This window comes from Chroicocephalus ridibundus, chromosome 4, assembly GCF_963924245.1.
Source record: "Chroicocephalus ridibundus chromosome 4, bChrRid1.1, whole genome shotgun sequence".
NCBI lineage: Eukaryota > Metazoa > Chordata > Aves > Charadriiformes > Laridae > Chroicocephalus > Chroicocephalus ridibundus.
Window position 1 is genome coordinate 94,382,840 of NC_086287.1, and position 14,490 is coordinate 94,397,329.

The 14,490-nt window shown below is 51.6% G+C and overlaps 1 protein-coding gene across 2 annotated transcripts in view; it reads left to right on the plus strand.

The window, feature by feature from the left end:
- Positions 1-9,909: 9,909 nt before the first annotated feature.
- Positions 9,910-14,490, plus strand: part of NFAT5 (nuclear factor of activated T cells 5) — a 71,629-nt gene continuing 67,048 nt past the window's right edge. For both annotated transcript variants that reach the window (XM_063334926.1, XM_063334927.1), the window contains exon 1: positions 9,910-10,345. In XM_063334926.1, coding sequence (XP_063190996.1) covers positions 10,273-10,345 — 73 coding nt within the window. In that variant the 5' untranslated portion in view covers positions 9,910-10,272. The remainder of the gene's footprint in view (positions 10,346-14,490) is intronic.

Consider the following 14,490-nt stretch of genomic DNA (forward strand, 5'->3'; position numbering starts at 1 on the left):
AGGAGGAAAACCTGCAGCTCCTGTCCCCAGGAAGGACAGTACTGTCGCTCACCTCTGAGCACAGCCAGCCTCCGGCACCCAGCCCCGCTCGCCCAGGAGAGGCAGGATTTCAGCTTTTGCAGCGCTGCCGGGCTCTTCTCCAGCCGCTGGCTGGTGACATGAAGGTTTTCTTGGCAATGATACCAGTCTGTAGAAGGTTAATTTCGAGTGAGGACGACAGACAGAAGGGCCAAAATGTTTAACTTGGACAACGTGTGCCGAGGAGTCGCCAATCCGGTTCATGCAGCCGAGCACAACGGAAATCTCCCGCATCCTCTGTGGGGTCTTGTCAGAACACAGACACCCGCTGGGTTCCGAGAAGAGGGTGGTGGCAAGGACCTGCCGCTCTGACAGGGGACAAGCAGGGAATCTCTGAAATCCTGGAGAAATGTCTCTGCGTGAAGTGCTCCGGATGAACTGTAGCGTGGCAGACCGGGACCCAGAGACCTTGGCTCCCCACAGCAGGACCAGGCAGCGTGGGGGAAACCGCGGTGGCCCTTCCAGAGGGACGAAAAAGGCCTTGGAGTGACACCACGGTCCTCCCCGTCCCAGAGCACAATTACCTTTATTGCAAGCGGGACCCACGCATCTGCCATTGTTTCCGGCGGTAAGTCACTCACTCACTTCCATGTCCCTGCTAGCGCAGCCCGGGGAAGCCAAACGTCAGGGCATGATGCTGCAGTAAGTGGAAAATCATTAGAAACTTATGTTGGGATGTTGTTAATTAGCAAACTGATGGCTAGAAGTCAAGCACACTTGTCCCAGCTTTGTTCCTTCCACGATGAGCTCTGTGTGGTTGTAGCTGGAGGATGGGGAGCCCGAATAACCCGGGCGATGTTCCTGTGCCGCTGCGTTACAGGTGTTACGCTGTGCTCCTTACCGCCTGCAGGAGAGGAGGAGGTAGAAACGAATCCTTCTGATAAACATCATAAGCTCCTCAGAAATTGGGAAACACTCTAAATAGATGTATTCAATTATTAAAGCTTTCAACTGAAACAAAATAAGCTTGTTTTCACTTGACCAACTCAAAGCGCTCTCGCCTCCTTAGCACCCGAAAACAAGCACTCTCTCTGTCACAGACACACGTACCCTGCTAATATTTAGACCAAGCAACACTTTCTTTTGCTTGAATAACGAAGGTGACCTGAAGCATTGTGCTAAGATTTTCAAAAGCCATGGCAAACCTGCGCAGTGCGGCGCTCCACAGGACCCGTTCGTGCCGGCAGCCCGGGGGCTTGCTGCGCTCTCCGCGCAGGAGTCAGTGCCCGGGGCCGGTGCCAGCCCTGGCCCAGGTCTGTGCCTGAGCTCTGCCTTCCCCGAATGCAGAGGGGCAGAGTTGGGACGTGGGAAGGCAGAGCTGCAGAAGACCTTGGAGGTCATTAGAGTCAACAATTAACCCATGGTTAACGCTGGTATTAAATACATCGCTGCGGTGCCTTTTGGTTCGCCCTCCTGTGCTCCCACCAGAGAAGGTCCCACTGTCCGTCTGTCCTGCGGTGATCAGAAACTCTCCTAATTCCCAGCCGCAGTGTACCGGGGACCAGTTCATACGTACAGGTCTTGTGTCCTCATCAGCCTGTCATTTATACCTGTTCTCTTCCTCCTAGGTGTTCATGGGGAGGAACCTCGGCATTCACTGTGATAAAGAAAAAAAATAATATCCATCTTCCAGTTACGAACTAGGCTCTGATTTCCCTTGTAGTCACCCCCTGCAGCTGCTCCAGCTGGAATTAATCCTTTCTGACCATAATGTCCCAAGGTTTCCCAGAGCCTTAGACCCTGAAATACCTCATTCTCCATCGGCGTGGGAGTTACATCGCCCACCGCATCCTACCCAGGCTAACGAAAACCCCGCGCTGACAGCCACAGCCACCTTGTGGGTCCCAGTTGTGTTTTCGCCTTTGCTGTTTCCAACTAATAGGGCAATAATGTGGAACAGAAAATCTCACCAGTTTTTAAGCTCGTAACCTTCTGCTATGGACGTCGCATGTCACTTCCAGTGCACCGGTCTCTGGGGCTAACCGTTACCTGTGAATGGCATTCTCCCCTGTCCCGTACAGACAACAGTTTGTGTTGCTGTTCGTTAGCGCTAGCCTACCTTTTGTGTTATCCTCTTCTGTTATCCTACTGACCACAGCCTTTGAAAAGTCCTTTTAAAACTATTTCATAAAACACAAGGAAAAAGCCCAATATATTGACTATTCTTCTAATGGTAAAAATACCCCTTATGCGGTGTTAGGCTGACCTAAATAGAAAACAGTTACATTTTTGAAGAGGAAAAGCAGTATTGAGTTGTGCTGTGGAAATCGATACGGATATTTTCTACAATTTTAAACACAAAAGGGTAAATATCGCGGCTTTAAAAACACCCTCTAATTGCATCGACGACACGGCTGCTTTAGTATTATCACAACTTGAATACCAGGTTTTGCCTAATGATCTCAGTGCTCGTGGGATGGGGAAAGGAAGGGACAGAGAGCTCCAGGGGACAAACTGCTGCCCTGGGACGCGCTCAGCCGGACGCTCGCCCTGCTGCCAGCGGGCAGGCGGCCGTGCAGGGCTCCCAGGAAGCCAGGTGCCTCCTGACACAGCCAACTTGCGTTTACACATCACAGCTGCCGCTCTCGGAGGCAAGGACGGGGACACTGCTGTGGCTTTATGCTGTGGCTTTATGCCTGGGATGGAATGGGAAGACCCATTTCTTTAATGGATTTTAAACGGCCCCTTTTTCTCTTTTTTAAAACCCTTACGAACCAGCCAAATGTCCAGGAAAGCAGCCAGTTGTGCACACCAGCTTCTAGACCTTAAAACTGAACCTTGCCCAGCCATCGGCCACGCAGCCCAAGATCCCCAGTTGGCCTGTCCCCGGCTCCAGCACCGGGATATAAAGGTGGTGTCGTCTCATGCCAGCAATAATCACCGTGCCGCAATCCTGACAGCTCCCGGCCGCCCCCCATGCCTCCATCACGAGGATGAAGTTAACGCCGGTGTCACACGCTCGGTGTTGTCTCTTCTCCAGGGACACCGCTAACAGAAATTACTATAAAACAAGTTTCCTGCCAACCTCAGCAGCTCTAATGAGTCAGGAAGCAGTAATCTGGGAATAGGGGAACTGTTGACAGAGCCTAATTATTTTCTGACAGTCTTTCTAACAGAGTTAGAAAATAAAACACCTACATAGGCTTAGAAATTGCGAATGGGGTTAGCAATATTACGCATGAACCTGCTAATTTATCCCCACGCTCCTGGTTTAGGCTCCTTCCCCCTCACACCTGCTGCTTTCCAACTGCTTATTCAGGGAGAGGAACTTCATTATGAAAAGAGAAAATACCTTAATTACACAGAACGCATAACTTTTAATGGGAAGCCTCCTGTTTCAGTGTCTGGCACTTAATTGGTTAGGATTTTTGTGTATTTTAGTTACACCTATTCCATATATTATCACTGCAAAATCAAGACGTGTGCAGAAAGAGTTGCTGCACGTCACAAACGTGCGAGCGAGAACAGACTCACTGAGGTGTGGTTTCGGCCGTGTCCCTGGCCACGCGATCCCCCGCCGCTCCTCGGTTCATTCAGATCCTTGACCAGAGCCAGACAAGGTTCCCCCTCTGTCTGCTGAGCAGCAGCCACTAATGCACACTCCAGGGAAAGAACACGTGAAACAGCGGATGCGGACAGGGATCCTGCCCCGGGAACCTGTCCCAGGCTTTGGGGAATGTCAGCTCCCCAGTCCCAGACTCCAAAGGCAGAATCCCAAGTGGAGCCCATCATCTTCTACATCTCTGCTGCAGTGACTGGAAAACCCCATGACAGCCACGCACCACCCACAGCTGCGCTCCCCAAACAGGGCGCAGATTTCCTTTACTCTGTTATTTTAACTTCCACTGTTTGTGTCGCTTCCACAGTTCGGATCCTGCTCACTCTTTCCACCACAGGCACTGCTGGAGTTTGCCCTTTGGGGACATTAAAGGTTTTGCCCATCAGCCAAACTGACATTTGAAAAGGATCTACAGAGCTTGTTTAAAGAATCCCCCAGCAAACCTGCCTAGACTTGCCATTGAAACTGGATGTTTATCCAAAGCGAAAGGCACAGAAAGTTCAAAAATCATAAAAGTGAAGAAAAATGCACAACAAGCTCAGTGATCATTCACCTACAACCTCCTTTAGCATATAAGCCTCTGCAGCTTCCAGTTTCATTTGTGATGAAGACCCAGAGCCCAGCACCAACCACGTGGGACTCAGTCCCACGCTGACTTTCGGGGTTTGGTACCGAAGAGCTGGGCTGTGCCAGACCCCGGGTGATCCTCAGCCACCCTCAAGAGCAGCTGGTATGAATCCCTCCTACACCGTCCCCTAATTTCTCCAGACAGGGAATACAAGCGGGGCTTCGTTTGCTGTCCGCACAGCAACACAGCGTGATGTGAAGTGTGTGGCCTGGGGCTGCTGAGAACACCCAGGAGAAAGATTTGATTAAACACTGTAGTTGTTCTTGTAGCTTAAAGCTCACCCAGATCTTGGGCAAGTCAAGGGAGGTTGGAGGCTAAGGTCCTGACTGAGATTCATTGGTAAAGCTAAACCTCTTTCTTGCCTTGCTTTATCAGATTCATCCTGTTCACGTCAAAATTTTCTCTCTCTTGGGAAGTTTAAGCAGCTTTCCGTTCCCTGGGTAATGGCTACCAGACCTATCATCACCAGCAACTGTTTGGTGCTGGGCTTACCCAAACGGCCTAAAAAGTCCCCTGTGATTCAGTGAAAGGGCATGTCTGCCATAAGTAAAAACATAAGTAAAAAAAAAAATCCTGTAAGTCCTCCCCACTTCTCCCCACTGGCAATCTGAGACATGGCACGATTAATGTGCTGCTTCACGCACCCCCTGGCCAGCGCGATCAGTGTCGTATGTGCCACAGGGTCCCCTGCCGCGTGCTCCAGCCACTGCCTGGAGCTGCAAGACTGGTGCACCCAGGGTAGGAGCAACTGGAATTTTGTTTTTCGCGTATTCCCATCATACACCACCCAGAACAACCATTTGTTTTAAGGTTTGTCAAAGGCGCAGGACTGGTGTCACGCGGTAGGCTGGACGGGTGGTTGCTCAGCAGCTCTGCTTAACGCGACAGCTTTTATTGCCTTCGCAGAAATCTGTACCCCAGGTCAGTGCATCAGTGCTGGGTATGTGCAATGTCCTGAACATCCTCTTGCGTTCTGGCTTGTGAAGTCTTTCCGTGCACCCGCCTGCGCTTCATCTTTTTGCTTCTCTGCCCCTTCCAGCATATCTGGTAACTCAAGCTGGATTTCAAAACTGTAAGATAAGGAGGTACAGTCCCACCTTCCCTGGCAGCACCTCTCCTGCATGCTTCACATGGCTCTTTCATGTGCTGGGGTCCACAGGAGGAGTTTATGGCTCCGACTGGACTCCAGTAAACCTTGTACTTGTCTTTTGTTGACCTGCCTTGATGCAGTTATTTCCCTGAGTCCCACTGCTAGGCACTGCTCCATGCTGCACCCTGGACTAACTGTATTCAGTCATTAAAAAGTCTAATCGTATGGGACTGCCCTCTCCTCCCGAAGAGCAGATTATCTATTCTTTCTTCAAATTTGGCCTTTGCCCATCGCCTCCCCCTCTCTGGTGATATCGCACGGCTCTCGGAGTGCCTGGGAGCACCGGGGGCTGTCTCCGAGCGTGCCATCCCCGGCCTCTCTCCTTTCCAGCTCTCATCGTGACCTTGCTTTAGAAGTTTACCCCAGGCTGGGCAGGCCAGAGATGGGGACTGAACAGCCACGCTGCTACCGCCTCACTCCACAGAGGATCGGGACTCCTTTTCCCCCCACTTTTACCCTCATTCTGCGCTGTCATTCATGCTCTACCAGCTCTGCCCTTCCTGGGACTCTGCAAGGCTCTTCACAGCCAAAAGCCCTCCCTAAGCCAACTGGCTTCAGACATGGCTAGATGTGACCCGCGAGCTTTCATGGGGAACAGCTGTGGGAGGCGGTCGTGGCTTGCTGTTTGCTCTTGTGACTTTAGCCAGTTCCGGAGACATTTTCCCCGGTTTTGGGTGTGCAGTCAGTCCTGGGGACACACTGTCACTCAGGAGCAATGCCTGCCAGTGGCCTTCCCACCACTCTGTGTCCTGCTTGGGCTCGCCTGCCTCGGGCAGCCCATGATAACGCCTCAGTGGCTGCAGGAGCGCTGGGCAGCAGAAGGTGGCTCCGGACATGAAGGCAGCTTGCCTCGGTTGGGCAGAGGCACTTTGCTTCGGTCTTGACCATAAGGAGAACGTTCTTGTGCCACCTGCAACTGTATTAGCAATAAAAACAGTTGTCACCCGCGGGGTGACCTGTCTGTTGCAGCGTGAGTCCTCCGCAGTCACGTAGCTGCTGCTGCTGTGCCAGTACCATCCGGGATTTCGGCGCTGTCTGGTCTTGCTGGCCAGCAATTCATTCCTTTGCCCCCCGAAGGCAGTGGAGCTCCATCCCTCATTGCTCCATCTCTCACTGCTCCCTTTTCAGGAGTAAGATGTGTTTTTCTTCTCTGCCATAGACCGTCTGTTAGTAGCACCTTCTCATAAAGTCTTTGTTTCCCACGTTACTTAGACAAGAGGTGATTACAGCAGTCTTACTTTTTATTTTCCCTGGATGCTTCCCAAATGGTTTGATTTTGTAGTGTCAACGCAGGAGTAGCTCTCCCTCTTCTCAAGGGAAAGGCATTCCTCCCTTGCCGGGCAGGGCAGCCCTCGCCTGGCACAGACGAATTCCCCTTCCCTCCCAGGGCTGGCAGGTACAGGATAGCCAAAGCAGGGACCCTTCCCTTCAGCCCTTCTGCATATGACTGCTCCACAGCTTTTCCTTCCCCTCTCGAAACCTCCCATCATAAAAATAATTGCCAGTTGTTCAGTAAATTTATCAGCTAATCCTTTTAATTCCACAGTCATATAATCCAAGCCTGCCAGTTTGCACAGCGCAGTGTATATTCAGCTCTCCTCTTTCCTCCTGCACGCTCTGACAGCTATACAAGGTCCCTGTGCAGTTTGGCTAAATAATGCCTTTAGACTCGCGCTTTGAAATTCTTTCTTTCTTGGATTTATAGCTGATGGTTTACCTTATTTCAATCACTTCGCATTGCTATGTTTGGCAAATTGCTGTGCTGGTTGCCATATTCTTAGGGTGTCGTGTACCACCGCCTCACCCCTACGGACAGCTCAAATCACATACTGTTTCTCAGTGGTTAGTAGACCACAAAACTGTCCATGAAATGCCTTCAGCTCCAATTCCAGGTCTGCCTCACGTTGCTTCCCTTTGCTCCGTTAACAAAAGGATTTTTTTTTTGCTCTGGTAACGTTTCTAGAACCATCTCTCCAAAGGATTGCTATCTGGGTGCTCCTCACCTCCTTTCAATGAGGGATTTTTTGGCCAAAGTTGGGCATACAGAACTCAGCAGCGGCGCACTGCCCTCTGAAACTTGATAACCCCTCCTTGCCATTGCCGTGGCTTGAGAAACTGCAAAGCAGACATCCGGGTTGCCACACGGAAACGTGACCTGCCAGCTGAATGATAGCGTAGTGATCGCAGCAAAACCCCCTGGAAGATTTTTAACTCGGGAGGATACTCGTGCCTGGCTTGAAGCAAATGAACGACGTCCTCACATGATGCCGTCTGCCTGCTCCACTTGGCACAGGAGCTACGAGAGCGGAGGAAAAGGCCTGGGCAAGGGCGCAGGCTGCAAAGAAACTTGCTTGGCGCTTCTGAAAGGCAGGAGCACAGCCCTCCTGGCAGCAGCAAACAGCCCGGGACGTGTCCAGGAGGCCTTGACAGCCTGCTCGGAGCAAAACGCACAAGTGCCGCTCTCGTTTCGCGTGGCAGCAAGCAAGAGGCCAGAACTGTTCCCACGAACGATGGTACTCCCTGCGAAGAAAGGAAAAACACCTTGCTTTGTCTGTGGTTCAGCCTCAGAAATGCTCTGCTCTGTAGCCATGATAAAAATAACACATTTAATAACAGTTGTGGGGTATTTTTTTCACTGTATCTGGTGCGATGGCCCCTGCACGGTGGGACGTTTCTCCGCTCCCCAGGGCACACACTGGCTGCCTTAGCAGGTGACGAGGTGACTCCTTAAGGAAAAGGTGGAGAGCTTTGCTGGGCAAATCCTTACACCCCTGAGCACCCAGCAAAATTGTAAGGGTAATTGTATGTGAGAAGGGCATAAATAGGAGATACGGTAGGGTAGATGGTGACAGGAAAGGATGTTAGTCTAGATACAAATGAGCCCTTGGACAGTAGATTTACTCCATGGCTTGAGCACCATGTCCTGAAACGCCACAAGTGACGATGAAGTCGGGCAGAGGAAAAGCCAACATAGCTCCAGGGGATTAAAGCAGTACGTCTGGGATGAAAAAGATACCTGACTTCAAAGAAAACCGAACGCGTACCACGCAGTTGCCACCATTCTTGGGCGGGCTGTGAACAGGGATGCCATGTGCGTGCCATGCCAAGCCCACTCCACAGGCACCGCCTCGGCGCCCGGCCTGTGTGGGTAACGTGGCGGAACGAGACCCAGGCACCCAAAGCACCAAAGCAACAGTGCCGCGAGCGCAGGAGCACGGTCGGACGTCTGGTGAAGACACCGGGCAGGAGGCTGACCCACAGTGACCGACCGACCGGCGGCAGTGGACGGTGTTCAAGGAAACTGTCCCGGCTGGTGGGGTATGGCAAGGTCCTGGAAGCTGCCGAGTGTTTTTGGAGGGGGATTTTGCCGTGATCGGAGAGCGGACTGGCACAGGGGCCGGCTGCAGGAGGGACGGGAGCCAACCTTGGGGTGACACAGTCCCTGGGGGGAAACCGGACCCTCTGCCGAGCCGGAGGTATGCGTCAGCTGTTCGCAGCTCCTTCCGCCTCCATTTTTCACAGCTTAAGCATTCTCCTGGCACCTCCATTCACTCACACGGCCAGCCCCCCCGCTTTCCCATCCCTTCCCCATTTCCAAAGCAGATTTTTATCACCTTGGAAAAGTAATTTTAAATCCCTGCGGGTGACCTTTCCTTACCTCCTCCTCCTTCTTACACCTTCTTAGTCAGGGAAAAGGGTCCCAAACTTCCCTCACTTCAACTTTTTACTACTTATGTTCTCCAGATTACCCAGATTTGGGGTCCTTGTTTTCTAAACGTGTATGCTATGCTTGTTTCATCTAATTAAAACACACACGCACCACTCAGTACACATTTCGTTTACTTAGAAATACCAGCTTCTTTATTTGGGACAATACAAATGGGAGTTTGTTTGGACCAGACTCTCCGCATCACCAGTTTTGATGCCGGGGCACTGAGTGCGGCCAAGCCCTGGTAAGCACAGCGGACAGAGGAGGGATGGCTGCCGCCCCGCAGCCACGGCCTGCCCGCTGCGTGCCCCTCGCCTCCTCCCACCCCAGGCGAGGAAGGCTGCGCCAAGCGCTTGCCCACGACCACCCTGGGGCCACCACTGCACCGCGGCCGCGCTGTGGGTTAGGATCGGCCTCTCGGCCTAACGTTTTCCCTCAGGCCTTCGGGGCCTCCCTCGCCGACGCCGGCCGGGCTCTCCGCAGCCGCCCCTCGCCTCACACGCCGGCCGGCGGCCGCAGGAGCTCCAAGGCCGCGGCCCAGCTCCCCTCAGCACCACAACTCCCTCAGCGGCCGCCTCCCCCCGTTCTAGACGCTTCCGCGCCCCCCGCCACCGCGGCGGCTCTTCCGCCCTCCGCCCCCTCCCGCCGCGCTCCGCCCCCTCCCGCATGCGCGTTGCGGCCCTGGCGGCGGCGGCCGGGGCGGGGCGGCGGCGGCCCCCACCGCGCAGGCGCGCAGGGCCCGGCTGGGGGGCTGTTCCGTCGCCGCGCCTCCCCGCCCGCCGGGGCGCATGCGCGGGCCGGCGGCGCTGGGGTTCCTTGTCTGCGCCCCCCTTCCCGGCGCCCGCGCAGGCGCAGAGCGGTAACGGAGGGGGCGGTCGGGCGCGTTCCGTTGGCAGCAGCCGGTTCCTGTCAGCGGCGGCGGCGGGTGGCGGCGGTGCCCGGTCCCCGACGGCGAGCGGAGTCCCCCCCCGCCCGGCCTGGCCCGACCCAGCCCGATTGGCGGCCCCGACGTGCGGAGCGCCGCGCTCTCGCCTGCCGGTGTCTCCCCTCCCCACCCCGGGGCGGCGGAGGCAGCAGCGCCCCCCTCCCGGCCCGGCCCCCCCCTCCTCCCGCCGCCCCCCTCGCCCCTGCCGGGCCGCGGAGCTGCGATGCCCTCGGACTTCATCTCTCTGCTCAGCGCCGACCTCGACCTCGAGTCCCCCAAGTCCCTCTACTCCAAGGGTGAGTGTGGCACCGGGCCGGGGAGGCGGGGCCGCGCCGGGGGGGAAAGGGGGGGGGAAGCCGTGCCCGCGCCGTTAACCGTCGCTAACGGCCGGCCCCGCCGCCGCCCGGGCCCGCACCTCGGGCCGCCCCCCTCATCCTCCTCCTGGGGCCGGCGGGGAGCTTCGCCCGCCCTGAGGGCCCCCCCTCCCGCCGCCGGCGGCCTGCGGGCCGCGCCGGGATGCTCGGGCCGCCGTGGCCCCGCCGCGAGGGGCCCCCGCGGTCGGCGCTGGGGCCGAGCCCGGCTCCCCCGGCCGCATTCCTGGCCCGGCCGCCGCGGCCTCAAGAATGTGTCCCGACAGGTTCCTGCGCTGCGGGGCCCGGCGGCGGCCCCCGCGGGAGCGGCACCGCGGCGGGGGGCTGCGCGGCCCCGCCGCAAGGCTCCATCCCTCCCTCCCTGCCTTCATCCATCCATCCATACATCCAACCATCCATCCCTCCCCGCCTGCCGGTGCCGGGCCGGGAATGCGGCCGCGGCCCCGCTCGCCGCCCTGTTTACCGCGCATCCGCAGGGATGCGGGCCGAGCCCCCCCCGCCCCCCGGAGCTGCCCGGGAGGCGAACGCTTCCCGCGGCCGGGAGTTGGGAACGTGAAGTAACGGGGCACCGGGAATACGGGCGGCTGGAGATTTCCCGAAAGACGCTTGTTAACTTTCTCGGGAAAAAAAAAAAAGGGCTTTCGGTGGAACAACCAGCCTCGGAGAGGACAAGGAGTGCTCTGATTTGGGGTAGAAACTGGCAAAGAGCCCCAGAAGCGGAGGTTTTCAGCAGGGCGGTGGGTGACGGTACCGGGGAGGTGAGAGCATCTCCGGGGCTGAGCTCCCTCCCCTGGGGTCTGGGGGGGGCAGCGGGGGGGGACGACACGGCATCTCTGGGGGGTGGGAAGCGGACACCAAGAGAGAACGTTGGGAATGTTGAAAGTAAACGAACCGAACGCCTGTTCTCATAATACCTGAATTTTAGCTTTGACAAGTGCACGGTAATGAGGTGATGTTTATTAGGACAAATGCTGTCCTAAGTTAAGGGCACAAGTTAAGTCGTTTTCTCTTATGTAAAGGACTTGGAAGTCACTACTAATAGTTCGTTGAACGTATCCACCCATAGTACAGCAGGGGGGAAGGCAATTTTGGGGGTGTATGACAAAAGAAATGGAAAGTCATTTATTATCCTGAAGTGAAGGTAGCTGATCAGAGTTTAATATTGTTACAGGGAAGATTAAACCTTTTTAGAATTTTTGGAGCTAATTGTAATATGTTCCTTAACTCTGAGTTGTGTGTCTCTAGGGCTGAAACTAAAAGCAATAAAAAGCACACCTTTAAAGCTCTCAAACTGCCCAAAGGCATTGTCTCACTGTTTAGAGATCTTAAAATTATCACCAGTTTATAACAGTTTGCAAATTTTTTAAAATATCTTACTATGGAGGTTTAAGGCTCTCCTTTTATCTTAGACATACGTATTCTAGTTGGTTTCAGTCCTAGTGAGGGCAATAGAAGGGAAAGTATTTTGAAACAGGGCAGCTGTAGTTAAAAAATACAGGTGATAAAACACCATCAAAATTATCATTTATTGTACTGGAAATTGGAAAAGTGTGCACTGTTAAAGTAATTTGTAAAATACTTAAAATAAAGAGGTTCCATTAAGTTGCAAAATTTCAAGGACTCCTGCTTACTTGGGCAGAACTTTTGAACTCGCCAATCTTAGTGTGAATTCTCAGAATCATTAGGTTTTTTGTTTTTTTTTTTTTATATTTAATGGAATGGTTGAGTGTCTGTTCCAGGTAGGAAAAGGCTCTCACACTGATTAATCAAGAGTGTATTATTTTCCCTTCTGGTGGCATTGATGCGGGTTCAGAGCTAAACAAGGTCCAGGGAAGGATGTGTGATGCTTAGGAGTGGCCATAATGAGCTTTTTGATCCAAACAAGGTGGGATATGATAGAGGTGTATAAAGCAGTGAATGCTTATAAAGAGGTTAAAGCAAGGCTTGCTTTTCATATTTTGTCATAATAAAAGATCAAAGAGATATTAAGTTGAAATGCAATTCAGTTTAAATTAAAATTTGGAATACATGAATATACTTTCACAAAATGAATAATTAAGTGATCCTCTTTGCTGTGAAGTGTATTAGTATGATTTTTAGCTGGACTTAGGAAAAAGTTATCTGTTGTGGTTTTTTGATTAGTTAGAACACACTTCGGTGCACCTTTTTTTTTTTTTTTTTTTTTTTCCCTAGATAGATAGATACAGATAAACTTATCCTGTGGAGAAATCCTCTGGATCAGAGTATGAGTACAACTGATGAGATAAAGGAAAAGGTCTGAACACAGTGAGAAAGCCACAAATATGCATTTGCGATGAGGGTGTGTTAGGAGCATGTAGTTTCTCATAACTGCTCTCCTTTTAGAAATACAGCTACCCCGCAGTTTGGAATTCAGCTTGCAGATTGAATTGGGGCCAGTAACTTTTCCTCTGAATTGCATTCCTGTGTGCGCGTCGGGATAGTTGCGGTTTAATGATACCGGTCTCCGAAGTCTGTCGATGGTGATCACTGTGGTGCTTTGGAAGTACAAAGATTATGGCAGGGAGAGAAGCTGCAAGATTGGGGTGGTCTTGGGAGTAACTGAGGTTTTCTAACATACAAACTTTAGTTTATAGAAATTAAAGTGGAAGAATATTAGTTTACTGATTAAAATGTACTTGCCTGTTCTTAAAAGTGAAATTAGATTTGAAAACCCAGTCAATCAAGATGTAGCTTATGCTAGTGCAGTTTTTTTTATGGGATAGTTTATCCCGTTCTCTGCACAGACCGAGTTATGTTGTCAGTCTGTCTCTGTGCTATATGTTAAACTCTTGGCTTGCACGGGCATTTTGCTTCAGATTTTTGTTTTCATATTCCTTTAAAAACGTTAAGCCAAACTTCTAAAAGCACACAGATCTAAGGTGAAACGGCAATACAAAGGGAGAGTCATTAATTTAAAATTTGGTCTGATAATTCTGTTATTTCTTTTTGTTTATGCGTAGCTTGGGAAAGAGGGTACTTTGAGTATCTAAATACTTTATCTTCCAGTTTTTTCCCTTGTAGGTGTGGTTTCATGAGCTGGTCCAGCCAGTATGAATTCCCACTTGCTGAGTTAAAGCAGTCTCGTCCCCTGTCTTTTCCTTGCTGTCCTGCTCATGCCAATGCTTATGTGGCCACGCAGTGAACTGGATTGGAGAACCGATCACATTAAAATTAACTCAGCTTTTCTCTTCTTCCTTCTCACCCTGCTCCGCAACAAAAAAAAGGAAAAGGGGAAGAGAAATGTTGATTTTTAACCAGGTGAGTATCCTGGTCATGTTTGCTGTGGGTCTTCGTGAATGGCTTGTGCTGACTCAAGAAAAGGACATGCAAAAACTAGCAGTACGGAAGGGTGGGACTGTTTCTTTCAGCAGCAGTGCCAGCTTATATTGGCTTAAAATGATAGTGAAACTGTACTTAAGTTGCAGGCCTCTGGAATATGACTGGTTATAGCTCTTAAAAATAAAAGAAATGCAAAGGGTTGATTCCAAGGCTTGTTGCTGAAGCTCATCCCCACAGCTCCAGAGGAACTAACTAGTGCTAAGGATGAAAACCTGTCGTCTTACGTATAATCAATGTTAAAAAAGGGTATATGCTTTGTAACTATTGTACAAGGATGGTATCTTCTAATAATAAGATAATAGAGATATACAAAATTGTATGCATTTTTGAATGCTGAAAATATTTAGATTTAATTCTCATCTTTACATAACATACTGTCCTTCTTGAAATAAAACAACCCAAATGTGCATACAAATTAGTAATGTAGTAGAAAAATCACTGGAGCATAAAACCTAAAACCTTGAGGCGAGTTGTTCTGTGGCTGAATATCATATGCAACATTCAAATATAGCGAAGTTAGCTATTCGTTGTAAACAGGCAGAGGTGAAAAACTGTGATTAAAGTAGTTCATCAAACGTCAGGTACTAAATCTGGACTGATTAAATGTGTGATTCATTTAGCTAATACATTCATTTGAACAATTAAGAAGTAACAATGTGTGTAATAATAAAGTTGCATTTTTGCATTGCAGCAGGTATGATCAGAACTTT